The sequence below is a fragment of the Dendropsophus ebraccatus genome, chromosome 12, assembly GCF_027789765.1.
Source record: "Dendropsophus ebraccatus isolate aDenEbr1 chromosome 12, aDenEbr1.pat, whole genome shotgun sequence".
In the NCBI taxonomy this organism is placed as follows: Eukaryota; Metazoa; Chordata; class Amphibia; order Anura; family Hylidae; genus Dendropsophus; species Dendropsophus ebraccatus.
In genome coordinates, this window is record NC_091465.1 from 24,830,560 (window position 1) to 24,852,934 (window position 22,375).

Below are 22,375 nucleotides of genomic sequence, written 5' to 3' on the forward strand. Positions count from 1 at the left end.
GCTGGGAACATATACAAAGTACTACTCCCCCATTATCTGCAGATAATGGGGGAGTAGTACCTGTGCTATCCCTATCACCGCCCGCGCCGCCGCTCACACAGGGGCTGCTATTCATCGCGCCGCTGATTCCCCGCCGCCCGCGCCGCTCCTAACTACCCGCCCGCTCGCTCGCCCGCCCCGTTCCTGGCCGCCGCTCTCTGCTCATGCCGGGCGCGTCAGCCCACCCCCACCCCGGCCGGGAGCACGGCGCTTCCTGGTGTCCCCGGCCGGGGTGGGGGCGGGCTGACGCGGCCGGCATGAGCAGAGAGCGGCGGCCAGGATTGGGGCGGGCGAGCGAGCGGGTAGTTAGGAGCGGCGCGGGCGGCGGGGAATCAGCGGCGCGATCGTAAGTTTGATGCCGGGAGGAGGAGGGGGAGCGGCGGGGGGCATGAATAGCAGCCCCTGTGTGAGCGGCGGCGGCGCGGGCGGTGATAGGGATAGCAAAAGGTACTACTCCCCCATTATCTGCAGATAATGGGGGAGTAGTGCTTTGTATATGTTCCCAGCACCGAGCAGGGAGGGAGGGGGGAGGTAGATGGCACTTCTCTCCCTCCCTGCTCGGTGCCCTGCAAATGTATTCATTGAATACATTTATGGGATACTTTGGGGAGCAAGGACACTTGCTCCCCAAAGTATTCCATAAATGTATTCATAAAGTCACAACAGTACAGTGCATTACATTACATACACTGTAATTCCTATGGAGTGTCCAGCAGGGGCGCACTATATATAGAAGTCAATGGTACTCATTGACTTCTATATATAGAGCGCCCCCTGCTGGACACTCCATAGGAATTACACCGTTGGTCGTGACGTCACTGCTTCAGAGATAATTCTAACACTTCCTGATACACTAAATTAAGGGAAATAGCAGTATATGAGCATTTCCCATAATTAATGTACATTAGAAAATTGTATAACTTTCCATAAGTAATAACATATAAAAAAATAATTTTCGCCGGACTTCTCCTTTAAAAGTGCACAAAGAGGTAAGAAACTTTCCTTCATCCTCAGCACCCTGTGCACTACAGGGACGTGTCAGCAGGTTGGAAGCTTCTATATAGGTCATAGTCCTATCACTGCACATCACTCACCCTCTCTTGCTGGTGTTCGCCCAGTCAAAAACTTTATGCATTGCAGTAACTCCATCCCGCCCCATGGGGGCGACATCCCCGCCAGTCATGATGGCGTAATCCATGCCGGAGTGGTTGGCTAATTTCTGGAGAAGAATAAGAAAGCAAAACTAATGAATGGAAGTTGATCCAAGGCAACAACAATCCAGACGTATTAAGAGTAACCTGCGGTCGGTAATGCACCATATATACCGGGCGGCAGCCGAGAGACTCAGGATGAGGTTTTTTTGATCTTGAAAGCCATTCATTTCTCATGGCTGCCTTCATCAATGATCTTGTTAAACATTCTCTAATGCCCACAAGGGAGCAATCTCATATATCTTTCTTTTGGGAAGGTGGGGGGGGGGGACTATTAATCCCATCAAGTAATGTGCTGTGTGTGCGAGTCCCATAAATACAGCCCATCTCTCAATTAGGGAGACGACCAATGTTGGGTTTACACATGGCTCAGCATTGGCAGCCCACAAATCAATAGCGGCAGCTCCTGGATTATACAGGCACAACAGCGTAAAATGATCGGAGGTGCAGACCGCTAAAAGCCACAGGGGATGTCCTATCATTAACCCCTCGCTCGTTCACTTATGAATTCATTTTAATATCTCCCTATTGCGGTTTGAATCTTAGAGGCAAAGAACAGGAGAGCCTGTAGCTGCTATAACAGGGATAAGGAACCTTGGCTCTCCAGCTGTTGCAAAACTACAACTCTCATCATGTCTGGACAGCCAAAGCTAAAGCCAAGGTTCCCTACTCCTGTGCTATACTAATATTACATCTTAGCAAACCATTAGGGAGTGTTCTTCTATCAGGGCCTTTAACTACTATCCAGAGTACAGAATGGCTTTAAAATGTGTGATTTATTTTGGAAGACCTAGCAAATCCACACCTTAAAGGGGTACTCCTGCCAGAAAATTTTTCTTTCAAATCAACTGGTCCCAGAAAGTGACAGAGATTTGTAATTTACTTCTATTGAAAAATCTCCAATCTTCTAGTACTTATCAGCTGCTGTATGTCCTGCAGAAAGTGGTGTATTCTCTCCAGTCTGACACAGTGCTCTCTGCTGCTATCACCGTCCATGACAGCAAATCCTCATAGACAACCTCTCATGCTGTGGACAGTTCCTGACATGGACAGAGGTGGCAGCAGAGGGCACTGTGTCAGACTGGAAAGAATACACCCCTTCCTGCAGGACATACAGCAGTTAATAAATACTGGATGATTCTGTAAATTACAAATTTTTGGAACTTTCCGGCTCCAGTTGATTTGAAAGAAATTTTATTTGCTGGAGTACTCTCCTTTAACCCCTTGCTCTAAAGCCTGTTTTGGCCTTAATGACCAGGCTCATTTTTCAAAATCTGACCTGTCTCACTTTATGCGCTTATAGCTCAGTGATGCTTTAACGTATGCTAGCGATTCTGAGACAGTTTTTTCGTCACATATGGCACTTTATATTAGTGGCAAAATTTGGTCACTGTCTTGTGTGTTTTTTGTGAAAAACATCAAAATATCATGAAAAATTAGAAAATTTAGCATTTTATGAACTTCTGAAATTCTCTGCTTTTAAAAAAGGAAGTCATAGCACATAAATTAGTTACTAAGTCACATTACCAATATGTCCTCTTTATTCTGGCATAATTTCGAAAACATTTTACTTTTTTAGGGTGTTATGGGGCATAGAAATGTATCAGCAAATTATCAAATTTTCATGAAATTTCCAAAACTGATTTTTTTTAGGGAACAGTTCTTTTTTAAATGGATTTAGAAGTCTGGTATCCTGAAAACCCCCATAAGTGACCCCATTTTGGAAACTAAACACCTTAAAGAATTGATCTAGGGGTATAATGAGCATTTTAACCCTACAGGGGCTGGAGGAAAGTATTCACAATTAGGCCATAAAAAAAAAATTGAAAATTTTAATTTTCCAATAATATATATGTTTAGATTAAAGTTTCTCATTTTCAAAAGGAACATGAGAAAAAAAGTATGCCAAAAGTTGTAACGCAGCTTCTCCTGAGTACAACGGTACCCCAGATGTGGGCGTAAACCACTGTATGGGCACACAGCGGGGCTTAGAAGGAAGGGAGCGCCAATTAGCTTTTTTAATGCCGATTTTGCTGAAGAAGTTTCTGAGCACCAGGTACGTTTGCAGTGCCCCTGTAGTGTCAGCAGAATAGAACACCCCCAAAAGTCACCCCATTTTCGAAAGTACACCCCTCAAAGAATTCATCTTTGGGTAGGAGGAGCATTTTGACCCCACAGGTATTAGAGGAAAGTATTCAAAAGAAGACAGTAAAAATGAAAAACCCAAATTTTTCCAATAATATGTTCGTTTAGTTTGAAATTTCTCAATTTCACAAGGAACAAGAGAAAAAAAGTACCCCAAAATTTGTAAGGCAGGTTCTCCTGAATACAACGGTACCCCATACGTGGGCATAAACCCCTGTATGGGCACACAGCGGGGCTCAGAAGGGAAGGAGCGCCAATTAGCTTTTTTAATGCAGATTTTGCTGAAGAAGTTTCTGAGCGCCAGGTGCATTTGCAGTGCCCCTGTAGTGTCAGCAGAATAGAACCTCCCCAAAAGTCACCCCATTTTGGAAAGTACACCCCTCAAAGAATTCATCTTGGGGTGTGTTGACCATTTTGACGCCACAGGTATTAGAGGAAAGTATTCAAAAGAAGACAGTAAAATTAAAAAACTAGAATTTTTCCAATAATATGTTCGTTTAGTTTGAAATTTCTCAATTTGACTAGGAACAGGGGAGAAGCTGCATGCCAAAATCTGTAACCCAGGTTCTCCTGAGTAGAACGGTACCCCATATGTGGGCATAAACCACTGTATGGACACACAGATGGGCTCAGAAGGAAGGGAGCGCCAATTAGCATTTTCAGTGCAGATTTTTCCGAAGAAATTTCTGAGAGTCGGGTGCGTTTGCAGAGCCCCTGTAGTGTCCGCAGAATAGAACTTCCCCCAAAAGTCACCCCTTTTAGGAAAGTACATCCCTCAAAGAATTCATCTTGGGGTAGGATGAGCATTTTGACCCCACAGGTATTAGAGGAAAGTATTCAAAATTAGACAGTAAAAATGAAAAACTCGAAAAACTGTATGGGCACACAGCAGGGCTCAGAAGGAAGGGAGCACCAATTTGCTGGAGCAAAACCGTAGCTAGTAATAGTTATTAGAATAGCGCAGTTACTAAAATACAATAAAAAAATTAGATTACAGGTAATGTGGGGTGGATACGGCCAACATGGGGTGGTTACGGGCAACCTTGAGGTGGTTACGGGCAACCTGCGGTGGTAACGGGCAACCTGCGGTGGTAACGGGCAACCTGCGGTGGTAACAGACAATCTAGGATTGGTACAGATAAACTGAAGTGCTTATAGGTAATCTGGGATGGGTACATGTAATTTGGGTGGTTACAGCCAATCTGGAGAGGGTCACTGGCAATTTGGGGTGGTTACGGGCGACGTACGGTGGTCAGTGGCGACGTACGGTAGTTATGGGTAATCTGGGGGCTTACAGACAATCTGGAGGGGGTTATGGGCAATCAAGGTGTGGTGGTTATGGGCAACGTGCGGTGGTTATGGGCAATGTGGGGTGGTTACATGTAATCTGGCGTGTTTACAGGCAACCTGCGGCGGTTACGGGCAAACTGGGGTGATTACGGACAATCTGCAGGGGGTCACTGGAAATTTGGGGTGGTTATGGTCAACATGCGTTGGTTACATTCAACGTGCGGTGGTTACGTGCAATCTGGGGCGGATACGGGCAACCTGTGGTGGTTACGGGTAATCTGGGAGTAAACTGCAATTATTACTATAATAAAAAGTGTGTTTTATTTTATTTGTATGTTTTTCACTTTTTCACGTTTACACTTTTTCACGTGTGCTTTTTACACATTCATTTCCACTATATTACTATGATTACTGTGATATTTTCTATCACAGTAATCATAGTTCAGTGACAGAGACCAAATTGGTCTCTGTCACTTTAAATTTTCAGAGCTGACTGCTTCTGACGCGCATGCGCACATCAGAAGCAGTCAGGACGTCGAGGAGGACGGACCTCCCTGGATCAGGTAACGTATATGGGGAGGGGGGGGGGGTGACTGGGGGGCAACTTACTGACACTTTTTATCCCCTGTCACCAAAAACACTAAAAAGTGCCGGGCAGCACTGGGTACAGGCGATCAGCGGTATATAGTATATACCGCCGATCGCCTGTTGCGGGACCCCACAGGGGGGTCCCTGCTCACTGCCCCATGCTCTCCGCTACCTCCGGTGGCGGAGAGCATGGGGCTTTGATTCATTTTTTTATTTCCATCGCTGTGTACAGACACTCTGTTCACAGCGATGGGGGCGGCCATCTTGGATGTGATGGCAGCCTGGGGAAGGGGGGGGGGGTTAGTGATCAGCTACTAGGGGGCTGATCTGAGGTCTGATTTACACTTATTTCATCTCCCACCACCGTGGATTCACGGTGGGGGGGGGAGATGAAATGTAGCGGCGGCGTTCCGCCAGTACCGGAGGTGGGACACAACGGCCAGGGGGAGGATCAGCAGTGGCGGCGTGAGGAGGCAACATGCCACAGCCTCCCCCCGCCGCCCGATCGCCTCCCAAGCCACAAATATCCCCATAGACGCTGCGGTCGCATTGACCGCGGCATTTATGGGGTTAACTGCCCGGGGGGAGCGCGGCTCCCCTCCAGGCAGAGGCAGCAGGAGGATGCTGTGTGACACAGCCTCCTCCTGCTGCCCGATCTTACATAGGGTCAGCGGGGGGAGGCAGGGAAGCCATGACGCTTGGGAAACGTCATGTTGCAGGAACTACCTGCTTTACATGATGTTTCCCAAACGGCAAGGGGTTAAGAGTACATTCACACGTACTGTGTGTTCCCCACTGTATTTGTACCATTGCAAACTTGCAGTTGTTGCCCAGCTGTCTCCAGAGGGTTTGCTGCTGGGAAGCCATTGACGCAACAAAACATGCAGCAGAAAAAAATTCAGTGGCATACATGAAGTGGGCACAGTATACATGAATATACCCTAAGGGTCAGTTCACACGTACAGACTCGCCGCGTAAATCTCGCTGCGAGTCTGTCAGTTCCTTGTCACTACATACTCTCAGCTGTCTGAACTACCGCTGCGTGTATGTAATTCTGCCGACTGCTTCTGCCCGGCTCCCACTCTGTATACATTACCTCTCCTCGCTGCACGGGGTCCGGCGTACTGCTCTCCCACCCAGCCAATCAGTGTGTTGCCCTGCCGCAGCCACTGATTGGCCAGGCGGGAGAGCAGTACGCCGGGACCCTGTGCAGCGAGGAGAGGTAATGTATACAGAGCGGGAGCCGGGCAGCAGAAGAAGGGGTTAAGAGGCCGGCAGAATAACATACACGCATCGGTCGTTCAGACAGCTGCGAGTGTGTAGTGACAGACTCGCAGCGAGATGGTTTTCCATTTTTTCCTTCTGTCCGAAAACACACTTATATTCTTTCCCGAGGCATTGAGATGGCATCTATCACGGCTCCTAGTCTGTAATCATGGCTCTCTGGGATATCTGCAGACCTCTCTGGGCATGACTGACAGTCTAGGCCTCCTGTGTTGAAAGGTCTGCAGAGATCCGATTACACACTACGAGGCATGACTACTTCAGAGACAGACAGTCAAGGAGATCAGTGAAAAAATTCCAATGAAGTAATTAATCAAGAGTCTCCACTGATGCCCCCAAAATTTAAATATGCAAAAAAGGAGTCTGTGGAGCCTCGGTTGCGAGTATTGGAACATAAATAGACTTTGACACAAAAGGGGCCACCTTGTTGTTTCCCTATTTATGTTCCAATACTCGCAACCGAGTGGGACTTCGTATCAGGGTGGTGTGGTGCTCTCCCCATCATGGAGGCACCCCGTCGCAACATGCTAGGAATATCTGGCTATTCCCGTGTTTTGAGACTCGCAAACGAGGCTCCGCTGACTCTTGTTTTGCATATTTAATTGGGTTTATTAGGCAAATATGCCATTATCTGCATTCAAAAAGACTTTTCCCAGGTCCCCCCCTGCCTCCCCTCTCTCATTCACTGCTTATTATCAGGAAATCTCAACTCTTTTACATCAGTCGAGCCCTGTGTAACCTATGGACGGGGGAGGAGGGAAAATAGTCGCCAGCAGAGAGCAGAGAACAAAGGATTACACAGGGGAACCTGTGTGAAAGACAGTATTCAGAGGTCAGAGAAGTCAGTGCTGACTTCAGAGGAGATAGCCTGGTGATGTAGCTGTAAATTTACTCTTTGTTGCCCTGTTTTGGTGCCTCATCTTCCTCAACCCCTTTCCTCTCCATAAGAGAACCATAAAGACAGGGGGGAGAGCTTCAAACTGCTTTTTCATAGTAAAAATTAATTTTTCGGCTAAAAAAAAAAAAAATGTAAACGGCAGTGACACTTTAAATGAATAATGTTAAAAGGGGTAGTCAGGCCGGGGGTCTTTTTTCCCCAATGCCCAGGAAGGAGGTGGGTGAAAACAATAACATCCACTTACCTCCTTGGCTCCAGCGCTGCCGCCAGGATTCCGCTACTCTAGTCCCCCGGTGGCTAGTCGCTTATTGGTCTTGAGACAACACAGGCACGCTCAGCCATTCAGTGGTAGGTGGCTTCTACAGCCACTGAATGGGCCTGCTCAAGTTCCATTATAAGACCAGGAATTGGCTGGGCATCAGGAGACCAGAGCAGCAGTGCTGGAGCTGGGGAGGTCAGCGGATATTATTTTCTCCCAACTCCTCCCCAGTACGACTGGTCCCCTATTAATCAATGGAAATGAGTTGTGATACTGGATACCTTCCATGGACACTAAGGGGGACATTTATTAAGACGACATTTATTAAGACCAGCATCCTCCTACTCTGCTCTTACATAAAACCCCATATCCATTTCCACCAGCAGGTGTATACTTCTGCATGGTTTATGCCTGTTTGCAGGTGTAAACCATTATAATTTGGGCCATGCCTCCTCCTCCTCGCCTTAATGCACCACCCCTAGCAGATGAGCTGGTCTTACGATTGGCGTATGCCATGGAAAAGGTAAGAATACGTGCATTCTCCATGACATATGCCAGGGGTGCAACTTTAAAATATGTCCCCATAGGGGAGCCTATTTTTTTTTTTTTAAACATTCCCTCTATTGATTTAATTTAGTGTTCAGTCCTATAGTCCCCCGCCATGCTGTGAGAGGGAAATGATCTACCCTGGTATATATACAGTTTTTTTTTTTTTTAGCAACAAGACAAAATTTACCAACTTTACCATTCCCCAGCAATGTCAGAGTCTAATAGGGAACGGCCGCCTACAAATGCTTTACCTTGGCAAAGAGGGTCTTCCCTGTCCCTGGAGGACCATACATTAAAATATTCCTGTAGAGACCTTTGTTCTGCTTCGTGTTCCTTGTAGCAATTGCAATATCTCTTACTCGTTCTTCCAATTTTGGCTGCAACACAGAGAAATAGATTATTCCCCACCCAGAGATGCCACCCATAGAAGTGCGAGCGGTCAGTGACTGACGTAGATGGGGCCTATCTTTATGGCTCGATCGATAGCAGTCACAGGCCACTCGAAGAGATAAACGCCACTTTGTTTTATGGCACGTGGGCTTGTTACAGGGAGGAAGGACTCACTTCACCAATTCATCTGTGTAGCACATGACATAAGGATGACCCCAATGGTGACTGGGTAAGAGCAAGGGAGCAGGAACAGATGGGACACAACAGAATAGGTGGACATTTTTAGCTAAATTGAGGTTGGGGGTAGTAGCTACTAGTGATGAACACTATCTGTATGGTTATGACAGTGGGACTTAAATAGCAGGTCCAGGTTTACAGATGACCATGGAGTCTTCGGATTTGTCAGTTTTACTTAATACATAGGGGGAGATGTAAACAGGGTTATATGTGGCCGATAATGATAAAAGAAAACGGACAGCACAGATTACGTATATATCCATGCAGGTTCCAGGTCACAAGCAACAGTGCATACTTACCATCCGTAATGCTTGTGATCCAGCATCCAGGGTCTCCCGCCCTCAGCAGCAAGCCACCGTCCGGCATTCCTGGATGCTGGATCACAAGCAGCGTGGATGGTAAGTATAAACTGCTGCTTGTGATCTTTAAACTGACAGCACAGATATATACAGACATATCCTGGACTGAACAAGGATTGTCCGTGCAACACATGCCGCTTGGTTAGTCATGCACTAAAAACAAACACCGATCTCACTGATCATTTGAGGTCCCTGTGGCCGACGAATCTGTAGGTCTAAAAGGACCTTGAGGGTACAAACCCACACACCGTATACACAGCAGATACGCAACAAATACGCAGCAAATACGCAGCAGATTTGTTGGTACAGATTTGATGCTGTGTTCAGTTATTTAGATATAATCTGCTGCGTATTTGCTGCGTGTTTGCTGCGTATTTGCTGCGTATCGCAGCAGTAAATACGCTGCTTATACGGTGTGTGGGTTTATACCCTAAAGGAGTTTGGGGTGCACCAATCAGATGTTCTAATAGGATGAAGATTACATTTGTATTGGTAAGCTTATACTTACACTAAGTACGACTCCTTCTAAGGCATCCTGGGCTTTGCTGAAAACACGTTTGGTCACCTATTAATATATACAAGAAGAACAATTAAATAATAATAATAATATATAGCTGTGATGGTATCAGATATATTGTGTAACTCTGGATTTCTATGGTATTTAATTGCTCTGTAGAGCATCCCGGCCCATAGGCTCCAGAGATTGACCCTATCCAGGGATGCACAACCTGGGGCCAAAGGCTATCCAGGCATGATGGGAATTGAGGTTTTAAAACATCTGCAGGGCCGCAGGTTGAGCATCCCTGGGCTGAACGAACTGCGGTATATCGTACAACCATCTGTCACCACCTCCGGGCCCACCTCTTCCCCCTCATCAGCAGTCTAGAGGAAATCTCTTTACCTTTACTGGATGCTTGACCGCCTCCAACACTGTTATACGGGAAGTGTCTCTAACCAAGGACGGCTTTCCAAGGCGCGCTTCGATGTAACGGCCGGCCACACCAGTGGCGTTCTTGGCGGAGTAAACACCTAACGCAAGTAGCGTCAACCCGGCTGCCTGCAGGAAGGAGGATGTCAGAGGGGTAAGGCACAGAACAGATACACAGAATACATGACAATCCACATAGGAGAAAGCAGTGACTGTGCTCTAGTAACATGTGCAGGCAGAGACGCCATCTACATGAGGCCTACCCTGGAGAACAGGGTAACTGTATGCATGTGTATGGCTGCTCTATCCCAATGGGAGAACAAAGAAAAATGGGCAACAACTGGACAAGGTTAAGACGTAACGGCAAAAACTAAGATTGAAAAGCCACTTTACCTTATATGCATGACAGTAATATTATCCTTGTATGAATGCTGCATCAGCTCTTCCCCAATCCCATGAATGGAGCCGGACTCCTCTGCACCTAAAGGGGTATCGCACTCAAACATAACTTTTGATATGTTGCTGCCCATGGTGAGACTAACAATTCCTTCCATACTTATATGGAATACAATGGATACAATATCTATTCAGTCTTCCTTCCCCCAGTTCTCAGCTGCTGCTTTGCGCTTAAGACACAAAAATCTGTGTGAGACCCTTTCGCTGTCTCCCCCTCCTCCCCTCTCCCTTCTGAGAGGCTGATATAAACAAGCCCCTAGCAGGTTTTATTTGCAACATTGTAGATTCTGTGTAATGCTGGGAGGGTTATTCTGAGGTTAATTTGCTAATGAATTCACTGTGATTGACCCTCCCAGCATTACAAAAAAGCTATAATGTAGTTATACAGCCTGCCAGGGGCTTGTTTACATCAACTGTCTCAGAAGGGGGGGGGAGCAGGGGGAGACAGAGAGAAAAGCTCATGCACAGATTTTTGTGTCTTTAGCTGAAAGCAGCAACTCAGAACTGTGGGAAGGAGACTGAATAGATAACAACAAGTATGGAATTAATTGTTCATCTCACCATGGGCAGCAACATATCAAAAGTTATGTTTGAGTGGAATACCCCTTTAATGTTTATTTTCAGGACCAATTGGAATACCTTAGCAATACCCAAAAGACCCCCTGAAGTGTTTAAGTAAATTATTTTTTGTCATGAAACACTGGATCATCATTTGTTATAAATCTGCACTGCGTGGTTCCTCTATTACTCCTTCTGGAAACATACAAATAATTTGACAACTGGAAGTTACCATTCCATTAGTCTAACGGGCAAGTCAGTACTGAGGGTGTAGGGACGCCCCACAGAAGGGGGGAATGATAACACCCAGATAGCAATTTTATATATTGCCAGGAGAAACAACAGAGGAACGCATAGGGGGACATGTATGAAAAGGCGTAAATGCCTTTTTTTAGGTGCAGATGGGCGTAAAAATATTCGCAAATGGTATTTTTGAGACTATTTTTTTCACATCTGCCCCACCTTCGCCAGTGGGGCGGAGAGAGGGCGTTTGGGGGGGAGGGGGGGGGGGACATTTGTAAGCCCGGCGTAAAAAACGCTTGACTTCATAAATGTCCCCCATAGCGTTATAGCGAAAGACTATTCAGAGCTGTTCTAGGAAACTCTGTTCATACTTGCATCCCTTACTAAATAACAATACTGTAGTACCATTTCTTAGAACCCTGTGTTATATATTCCTCTGCTGTTCCTCCTAGAAGTGTATACATAGGTAGTAACTGGGTGTTATCATACCCTTCTCTATGTATAGCTCTCTATGCACTCTTGTATTGTCCGATCAGTGATTACATGCCCTATAGACAAAAAGGAGTATAACAACAAGCTGTCAGTGCAGTTTTATTTCCAGAAGGACCAATGGGGGAATGCACAACACAGCACAATAAACAATACCTTAAAGGGGTACTCCAGCGTGGGGGCACTTTTGCGCTGGGGACGAGGTGGCCGAGGGAAAAGACGTCCACTCACCTCCCCGGTTCCAGCGGCGGGTCCCGCATCGCGGCGCTCCGGTCGCTTCCGGGTGTCTAACGCGGGCTCGAGACGTGACGTCTCAGGTCCGCTCAGCCACTCAGTGAAGGAGGCGGGATCCCGCCTCGGCCACCTCGTCCCCAGTCCCAGCCCAGCGCAAAAGTGCCCCCACGCTGGAGTACCCCTTTAATAGCGTTAGTATTTGCATTTCCCATGAAACAACAATACTGTCCTTAGAACACTGTTTTTGCATTGCATTCCTCCTTGGTTCCTCCTGGGGGAGATTTATCAAACATGGTGTAAAGTGAAACTGGCTCAGTTGCCCCTAGCAACCAATCAGATTCCACCTTTCATTCCTCACAGACTCTTTGGAAAATGAAAGGTGGAATCTGATTGGTTGCCGGGGGCAACTGAGCCAGTTTCACTTTACACCATGTTTGATAAATCTCCCCCAGTGTCTGTTTTCTTTCCCTTTCTGTATGGGATGTGTCAGTCCAGTTAGTGCCGGCATGTACCATAACTCTGGAATTCCCCATGAAATAATAATACTCTACCATTACCTCTAAAAACAAATTATTATGCGTTTCTCTGTCACTCCTCCTGGAAATGTGTAAGGAAAAAAAAAAAAAAAAAAAGACAACTGGGTGTGTCAGAGGTTGACAGACTACCAGAGTGTTGGGACGTGCCTCATAGAAATGGGGAATGATAGTATACATTTCCAGGAGGAACGGCAGAGGAACGCACAACACTGATCTAAGAAACAATGGCACAATAATGTTATTTTATGGGGAAAACATAAGACATAAGAAGATACATAGGGGGAGATTTATCAAACATGGTGTAAAGTGAAACTGGCTCAGTTGCCCCTAGAAACCAATCAGATTCCACCTTTCATTTTCCAAAGAGTCTGTGAGGAATGAAAAGTGGAATCTGATTGGTTGCTAGGGGCAACGGAGACCGTTTTACTTTACACCATGTTTGATAAATCTCCCCATAGAGCTCCAGCATGGCATGTAGGGTAAGATGCCAAGGAGAGGTGCCAGGGCAGAACGGAGAGAACAGATTACTGCCCGCCTACAGGAAGATGGTACAGACCCGCCGCAGTACGGACAGCAAGAAACAAGCAGTCCTTACGAGATTACATTTAGATCATGACTATATATTATTCTGGAAGACGAATGGGCCACTTTCCCTATGACAGAAGCTCGCCATCTCTGCTTGGCAAGCGGCAATCATCCTGCACTCACCAGGAAAAATCAGACACCAGGGGGAAAGTGACAGCTCCTATTAGGGACGTGTCACAGCAGCCAACAGGACGGATGCACAGCATAGCAGATAAGCCGCAACGTCCCCGGGGAGCCGAGTAAATCAGCAGCCGCTGGCATGACGAGAGGTCACAACCGGCGGCAGACACCTGGGTGACAGGAGAGCTGTACGGCTGCTGTAACTCACACAGCAAGGAGACCAGACCAACATGGGTCAGCAGCGGTGCACGGGGATACCACAGGAGAGGCGGCGGGGGACGCCATTAACAAATTAGTTACTTCTACTGTCCCCTTTATGAGAAATAAAGGGGTCTTCCATCTATATCAATACGTCAACCTAGAGCAATACGTGTGCAAAACTACATCGCCCATCATGCCCAGTGACAGGTTGGGAGTTATGGTTTTGCAACGGCTGGAGAACCACAGACTAAGCTTGCAGAAAGAATCTGGGAGATTTCAGCACTGAAGCCAGCAGTGTAGTGAATGCAGCACTATGGTATAGCTGCTATAGGATGATAGGGCATGGTAGGAGTTGTAGTTCTGCAATAGCTGAAGAGTCTCTGATTTGGTAACCTTGATCTAGAGGCTAAGCTTGCAAAAGAGAATGTTGGGAAATTTCAGCTCTGAAGCCAGCAGAATGATGAATGCAGCTCTATGGTATAACACGCACAGGCTGACAGGAGACACTAAGAAAAGAAGTTTTTCAAAAGGTTAAGAACATAGATCTGCAGATTAACAATGCTAAGAATCTTTAGGATTTCAGCTCTGAAGGATCAATGCAGCTCAGTGCTATAAGAGCCACAAACTGACTGGGTACGGAGTAGCGTGTGGTTGATCTAGAAGAGAATCCTGCAACGTGAACCTTGGTGATTTTAGCTCCGAAGCCAGCAGAATAGGTTGATAAGACAGAGCACAGAGGGGGACCGGCAATGACACAGTGTTGGGATCCCCCCCCCTATATACTCTCAAAGCGATAGGGATAATTCTGCTGAATATGGAAAGTCAGATCTAATTTAGAGGGGAAAGGGGGGGGGGGGGGGGAATAAGTTTGCGATGTGCGACGTGTAAGAACCATCTGCTATTGAGAGACTCCGATATGAATAATGATCTGCTTAGGTGTCATAAATATGTGAAAGAAATGACAATATGGTCCCCTATCACCATGGTAACAGAGGGCAGACTGTCCGCCATAGAATATTTATAAGGACGAGGTATTGATTATGGCCGAACCTTTGCTGCGTGTAAGGTGCGTAGCGGTGGATCGCTTCAGGAACATGCCCCCCCCAGCTGTGAAGGTTAGAGGTCACAGGTCAGAGAACAAGCCTAGGACAGATTAGTCATGGTATATACCCCTATCTATGTGCCCTATCATACAGCAGACCCCCACCCCCTATATGAGGTACGGTGCGTTTACAAAAACAGATTATCTGACAGATTTTTGAAGCCAAAGCCAGAAATGGATTGAGGAGAAATCCCAGTCTTTTCTTTACGGCCTGTTCTCTGTTTATAGTCGGTTCCTGAATTTGGCTTCAAAAGATAATCTGTCTGTGTAAAGGCCCCCTAAGAGGGGCAGGGTCCTACCCTCCAGACAGCCTCGTATTATATGGACAGCTATTGATCACAATGGCAGCCTTGTAATACTGGATTACTCCAGCAGTGGCCACTGCAGGGACAAAACGTTAATAAAATCCAAATGGAACGAGAGGAGGGGGTAAACCACTGCCAGACACCTCTGGTGGCAGCTTATCTCTCCAAGGACAAGAGGATTGGAAAGTTGGAATTCAGCAGGGATGGGGACGTTGGGACCTCCAGCTGTTGCAAAACTATGATTCCCATCATGCCTGGACAGTCTTTGTAGTTTTTAGTAGTTTTGCAACAGCTGGAGGGCCGAAGGTTCCCCACCCCTCTCAAACAGTTTAAGGGCCCCCCCCATACATAACAGCACAGCCAGTGTACTGTCCAACGTGTATGGTGGTCTCCTGACGTCCCCCCCCCCCCCCCCAAATAGATGATTGCTGCAGGATGGAAGGACTTGACACCTCAAAGGATGACATCTACCACACTTTTGTTCTAGGATAGATAAGCTGCTCCCATTGCAATCTGGCAGCAGCTTGCTCCTTTCTCTATTTAGAACACGTGAATGCTCATCTAAGTCAAGTGTTCATGTGCATGTTATTGGGAGGGATATTGAAGGGGAGTACTTAAAGGGGTACTCTGGCGAAAATATTCAACTGGTTTCAGAAAGCGTTATAGATTTGTAATTCATTTATATTTAAAAATCTCAATTCTTCCTATACTTATCAACTGCTGTAGGTCCTGCAGGAAGTAGTGCTTTCTTTACAGTCTGACACAGTGCTCTCTGCTGCCACCTCTGTCCAGAGCAGGAAAGGTTTTCTATGGAAATTTGCTACTGCTCTGGAAAGTTTCTGTCTCAGACAGAGGTGGCAGCAGAGAGCACTGTGTCAGACTGGAAAGAAAACAAAACTTACTGCAGGACATACAGCAGCTGATAAGTATGGGAAAACTTGAGATTTTTAAATAGAAGTAAATTACAAATCTATATAACTGACTGACACCAGTTGATTTGAAAGAAAAAGATTTTCGCCCCTTTAAAGGTCCACAAACAAAGAAATCACTAACTTCTAGCAAAAATCTGAGGGTGTGAACAGTGACCAGGAAATAAATCCTGTGCAACTGCTATAATCCAATAGTGATCAGCTGAACATGAATGAATCTATTCAAGTATAGCTACAGCAAATACAGCGGCAATCACTGTAAAACAATCGTCTTTTATTCAATGCTAGCCGTGGTTACATGAAGCAAAAAAAGCTTCAACACTTAAAGGGATTTCTGGCTATAAGCTCGGGACGGCTGAGAAGCAGACAGCTCTCTACATGGTATAAAGCAGGGGTAGGGAACCTTGGCTCTCCAGCTGTTGCAAAACTACAACTCCCATCATGACTGGACACACCTGACCTGGAAACAAGAGAGGGGGGAAAAGTGGCCATGTTTTTGTAGCGCTGGATAACCCCTTTAAGAATCATTAGAGCAAGGACGGACGAGCACAAGTACATCCATGGCTCAGCAGTCCCTGCACTCCAGTGAACAGCTTGCCACCTCTAGGGGGTGCTATATGTATTATTCCATAACTTGCATGCATCATTCTTTGATCACTGGTTGGCAGCTCTAGTCCATAGCAATACTAATTCATAGTAAATTGTGGAAGCACATAGGGGGTCATCTATCCATAGTGAGACTTGTAGGAGAGCTAAGCTTGTGCTATCAGAAGAGTCCCATTTAAAGGGGCTGTTCATCAAAAAATGTTTTCTTATAAATCAACTGGTGCCAGAAAGTCCCAGAGATTTGTATCTTATTTCTATTAAAAAATCTCCAGTCTTCCAGTACTTATCAGCTGCTGTATGTCCTACAGGAAGTGGTGTATTCTCTCCAGTCTGACAGTGCTCTCTGCCCGGGTCAGGAACTGTCCAGAGCAGAAGGAAATCCCCATAAAAAGAACTCTCCTGCTCTCCAGAATTAAAATCGTACACCACTTCCTGTAGGATATGCAGTAGCTGATAAGTACTGGAAGATTTGAGATTTTTTAATAGAAGTAAATTACAAATCTCTGGCACCAGTTAATTTGAAATTAAATAATTTTTGGTGAAGAAACCCTATTAAAAGGAACACTCCTGCTCCAAAGTAGTGCCTGAGAAATCAGAAATCAGTAGTGCCCTTTACTCCTTAACCCCCCCAGCCAGCCAATGTTAGAGAAATATGGAGGACACCACCACACCAGTAGCTTCTTCACCTTCTAAGACAGGAAGTAGCTGCCTGACAGCTTCCTGTAACCTGAAATAAGTAAAACGTGGAGGAAGGGACATTGCTATGTTAAGCCCCCTGGTTCCATGAGAAAGGGGGTCATCTAGGCTAATGCACCTATATCAGACGTCTGACATCACCCTCCATACGCCCTATAGTAATGGAGCACCTGGCTCATTATCCACATTCGCTTCAATCTGAAGACTTTCCACTTGGATCGCTGGCATGAGAATCACATTTTGTTTGTAGAGTCGTCTTTTTTTTTTTTTTTCCGGCTCGTGCAGGGGGCCGGGAAGGAGCGGAGCTTTTATCCCGCATCTGACATCTGTGCATGCATTAGGAAACAGACAATTACGTGCTCATCAAATCCAACTCCACGTCCTCTCCGCTTTGGAAGGTTTTCCATTAACACAATGAGCTGCAGGGGAACTGCGGGGAATTAAACTCACTTTCCAAAGGCGGTGGTGGCGGCAGGCGTGCGTTCCCAGTCCAGGTTTATTTGTGACAGAGATCTATATATTGCTGGGTCGAAACCTAGAGGTTGATGAGGAGCAAGGACAAAAAGCAGCCATATGGATGGCTGGGAGGGTAGGTTGGCAGACGTGCACTATAGGCGGAGCTGCTGGGTGAGATCATCTATTAGCCTCTATGACCCCGGCTCCTCCTGACTTACCTTAGGTGAACCTTAGCTTTTGTATCATGGGGAAATATCCATAACAATAAGGTCTGCTATAGGGACAAGGCTGCATATATGTAGGGCTACCCTATAAAAACACATGGCTCCTAGCATGCTTATCCAAAATGACATTATCCAAGTCACTGTACACCTACATTAGGGCTTTATTCACACACAATCTGTTGCAAATTTGATGGTGGGTTCAGTCAATACAGATCTATATAAAATATGGGTGCCCAGTGTCTGAATCAGTGGGGGTCCAGAAAGATAGTGGAGCGCTGTCGTTTTCTACAATGACTGCTACAGTCAAGAGGAGATTTACATGGGACCCCCATTCTTACAGTATAAATGGTGATCCTGGATTTATGCATGGTCATCTCTATAACAATGCTGAACAAGGCCAGAGCCATGACAGGAAGTGTTATCATGGGGGCAATGAAGCTTCAGGGTCCTCTAAATGCTACTAAAAAGTGGTCTCGCCAAAAGAGACTCCTATAGAGCAGGTTATATATAGTCAATCTCATTGTGCATAATATATATATTATATATATATATATATATATATATATATATATATATATACACACAAACATAGGGTGGTCCAAAAGTAGGTGGACAATGCGTGTAATAGGGCTATGAAGGAGGAGATTTATCAAACATGGTGTAAAGTGAAACTGGCTCAGTTGCCCCTAGCAACCAATCAGATTCCACCTTTCATTCCTCACAGACTCTTTGGGAAATGAAAGGTGGAATCTGATTGGTTGCTAGGGGCAACTGAGCCAGTTTCACTTCACACCATGTTTGATAAATCTCCCCCTTCATAACCCTATTACACATACTGTCCACCTACTTTTGGACCACCCTGTATATGTGTGTGCATATATTAATACCTCGGTTTTCGAACGCTTTGGAACTCGAACTGCTTGGTATTCGAACTAAAATTTACCCAGAAGTAGTGTTTGGAATTTGAACTTTGCTCGGTTTTCGAACGTTTTTTGAACGTTTTTGCGAACGTGGATGGTGGGCTGTACCTGGCGAGTTAAGCAGTGGTGAGGCTTCACATACAGTACAGTGCTGTATAATACTGCTGGAGTGCATATACAGTGCAGTAGTAGTACAGGCAGTGCACCACCATCTCCCATACATTACAGTGCTTGGATGGGGGGGGACGCTATACAGTAAGGGATGGGTGAGGTGTTGGTGACTACTGTACTATAATTGCTGGTTCTGATGAACATTTCTTATGTTTAATGTCCTGTACAGTATAGTGCTGCTCTGTCCTGTACTGTAGCGATTATACTGAGCACTTATCAATGTAATAAATGAGGATTGTAGGTAATTATTGGTGGCTGCTGGAACCAATTAATCACATTTACATTATTTCCTATGGGAAGACACTGCTCGGTTCTCAAACTGCCTTCCGGAACCAATTAAATTCGAGAACCGAGGTACCACTGCATATATATGTGTGTATAATATATAACATTTTTTTTTCCCCCCACGGCAGCAAAAAATACAGTTGAAACCCATAAATGCTGCAGATTTTCTACTCCAAAAACTCAGCAGCCTACCCGTCCTGTGTGCACATTCCCGAAACGTTAGGGAGCCGTACCGCAACTGACCATCTACCTCCTGAGATCTACACACTGAGCCCATGTATATAAAATGGCGCGCCTGGCCCACAGACACCCCGTCTAGTCCCTCCTGCATTTCCTGCCTTAGAAGTATGAGAGCTGAGATCCGCTCACTACCCATGGGCAGCCGTCCCAGTTTTTGCACTAGGGACACAGTTTATAAAAATCACGAGACTGTAGGTAAACGTGTCACGATTAAACTAAATGATAGCTATAGACTAGGATTGTAACTATCTATATTATATACGTCCTGTTTTGTGCTGCATTGTACTGACACAGGGAGAGCACGCCGGGAGAAAGGAGAGCTCTGCATTGCACTACAGACACATTCGGCTCAGCAATACAGCAATCCGCCATGTTTACCAGCAAATCCTTAACTGCAGAAGGCTGCTACCTGCAGATAAGAGGCCTTCTCCTACTCTGCAGCGCCATCTTCTGGGAGAAAGGAGACACTGCATGTGCATTCTTGAAAAGCAGAAAAGCTGATCCTGGTGCAATAAGATTACTGTGGTTTAGGTGGATCACGTTCTCCTGGTAAGAAAAATCAAGAACACACAGGCCCCATGTCCTTTGCAATGACTGTTAATGATAGAGGAAGCATCCAGTGGCAGGAGGAAAACATGGAGACTGATGCGTATGAACATAAAAAATTCACACGAGTGAATATAAAAAATGATAGGGACCCATTCACACGTGTTAGATTTGGGAAATTTCCATCCAGCTGCAGGAAAAAAGCAAGTGTCAGTAGCATAATAATACTTATACTGCCCATTCTGCGAGGTAAGGGCAGAGGATTAGAGCCACTGAATTGTAATGGGGTTAATCCTTTTGTGGATTTACAGCAGAAATCCGAAGCAGAACCTTAGGGTCCTATTACACGGAGCAATTTTTAACAATTAACTACTAACGATCGCAAACGAGATTGTTTATCGTTAACCTGAAATCGCTGACCATATTACATAGAACGATGGTAGTTAGTTACGATCGTTACTATGTTCGTTTATTCCTTCTGATCCCAGCAAAACAATAAACAATTACACTGAACGATTAGTGAAAAAATGCAGAACTTGAGCAAACGAATGTGGAATTCCAGCGAACGATTAACGATAATTTTAGGTTCAGATCTAAATCAACAATCAACGACATACAAACAGTTTTTCGATCTTTGGCTGCAATTACACAGAACAATTATTGTTTAAATTCGAACAAAATAACGTTTTTTGCACGATAATCGTCCCGTGTAATAGGGCCCTTAGATTGGATATAAAAATGATAACTCAAAAAAACACAGAAAAATGCAACAGCTCACCGCAACAGCAAGATACAGACCCATCATAGACATGAAAATAATTAAAAGCAGCCCCCCCAACTGCCCAAAAAATTCCCACAAAAATAATGAGTCTCTTGGTTACTATTTGCAAACAGCGTAAACTGCCTCACCACGATAAGGTGGACTCTATATCGAGGCAGACCCTACACTGTATGTACACTATGGCCTCTCCATGGCGTATAATACGCCTATGCTCTGGGCATGCAAGATCCGTCTAATACCTGCAAAAATAATTGCATCACCTGGGTGAGACAGGTGGAGTGCACGACCAAATAGAGGCAGCCACTCCCCCAACTGGAAAACAGAAAAAAAAGGAAAAAATTGGTCAGCTCTCCTAGAACACTGTTCACACTAGGCAGGAGCACGTTGCCATGGCTGAAATTGCAAACACACAAAAACACAGAAAAATGCAACAGCTCACCGCAACAGCAAGATACAGACCCACCATAGACATGAAAATAATTAATAAAAAATTAAAAATAATTCTGTGTTTTTGTGTGTTTGCAATTTCAGCCATGGCAACGTGCTCCTGCCTAGTGTGAACAGTGTTCTAGGAGAGCTGACCAATTTTTTCCTTTTTTTTCTGTTTTCCAGTTGGGGGAGTGGCTGCCTCTATTTGGTCGTGCACTCCACCTGTCTCACCCAGGTGATGCAATTATTTTTGCAGGTATAAGACGGATCTTGCATGCCCAGAGCATAGGCGTATTATACGCCATGGAGAGGCCATAGTGTACATACAGTGTAGGGTCTGCCTCGATATGAGTCCACCTTATCGTGGTGAGGCAGTTTACGCTGTTTGCAAATAGTAACCAAGAGACTCATTTTTGTGGGAATTTTTTTGGGCAGTTGGGGGGGCTGCTTCTGTGTAATTGCAGGCAACGATCGAAAAATCGTTCGGGTGTTGATGATAGTTGATTTAGATCTGACCCTGAAATTGTTTTTAATCGTTCGCTGTAATTCCACATTCATTCACTAATCGCTCAGTGTAATTCCATCTTTTGCTGGGATCAGATGGAGTAAACAATCCTTGTAATGACTATTGTTCTGTGAACACTGACTAATAACTGCTCTAAACTAAGGGTACTATTAGATGGGCCGATGGGGGCCTGATAATAAATGTAAACACGGCCCAATAATCGTTTAACAAAGGCTGCAGGGACATTGTTATTGATGTCCTTGCAGCCTTTGTTTAAACGTTATACATTACCTGTCCAGGCTGCAGGGCTCCTCTTCCTCTGTGCTTCTCCCCGAGTGCGCGCGCTCCAGCTTCAGAGTGGCCTGTCTCAGCTGACAGGCCACTCAGCCAATCACTGGCCGCGGCTGTCCCGGCCAGTGATTGGCTAAGCGGCCTGCCACTCTGAAGCTGGAGCGCGTGGACTCAGGGAGAAGCACAGAGGAAGAGGAGCCCTGTAGACTGGATAGGTAATGTATATCGTCAGTCGCCAGCCGCGCACCGCTATTACAAGTAGCGGTACGGGGTCGGCACCCGACAATTAT

At 45.7% G+C, this 22,375-nt stretch overlaps 1 protein-coding gene across 1 annotated transcript in view; it reads right to left on the bottom strand.

Annotated features, from left to right (window-relative positions):
* Positions 1–22,375, bottom strand: part of ATAD3A (ATPase family AAA domain containing 3A) — a 67,318-nt gene that overhangs the window by 35,207 nt on the left and 9,736 nt on the right. Inside the window, exons 8-11 of the mRNA XM_069947851.1 lie at positions 10,151–10,306; positions 9,758–9,814; positions 8,515–8,640; positions 1,134–1,258 (exon numbers count right to left, since the gene is read on the bottom strand). Of these exons, the coding sequence (XP_069803952.1) occupies positions 1,134–1,258; positions 8,515–8,640; positions 9,758–9,814; positions 10,151–10,306 (464 nt within the window). The remainder of the gene's footprint in view (positions 1–1,133; positions 1,259–8,514; positions 8,641–9,757; positions 9,815–10,150; positions 10,307–22,375) is intronic.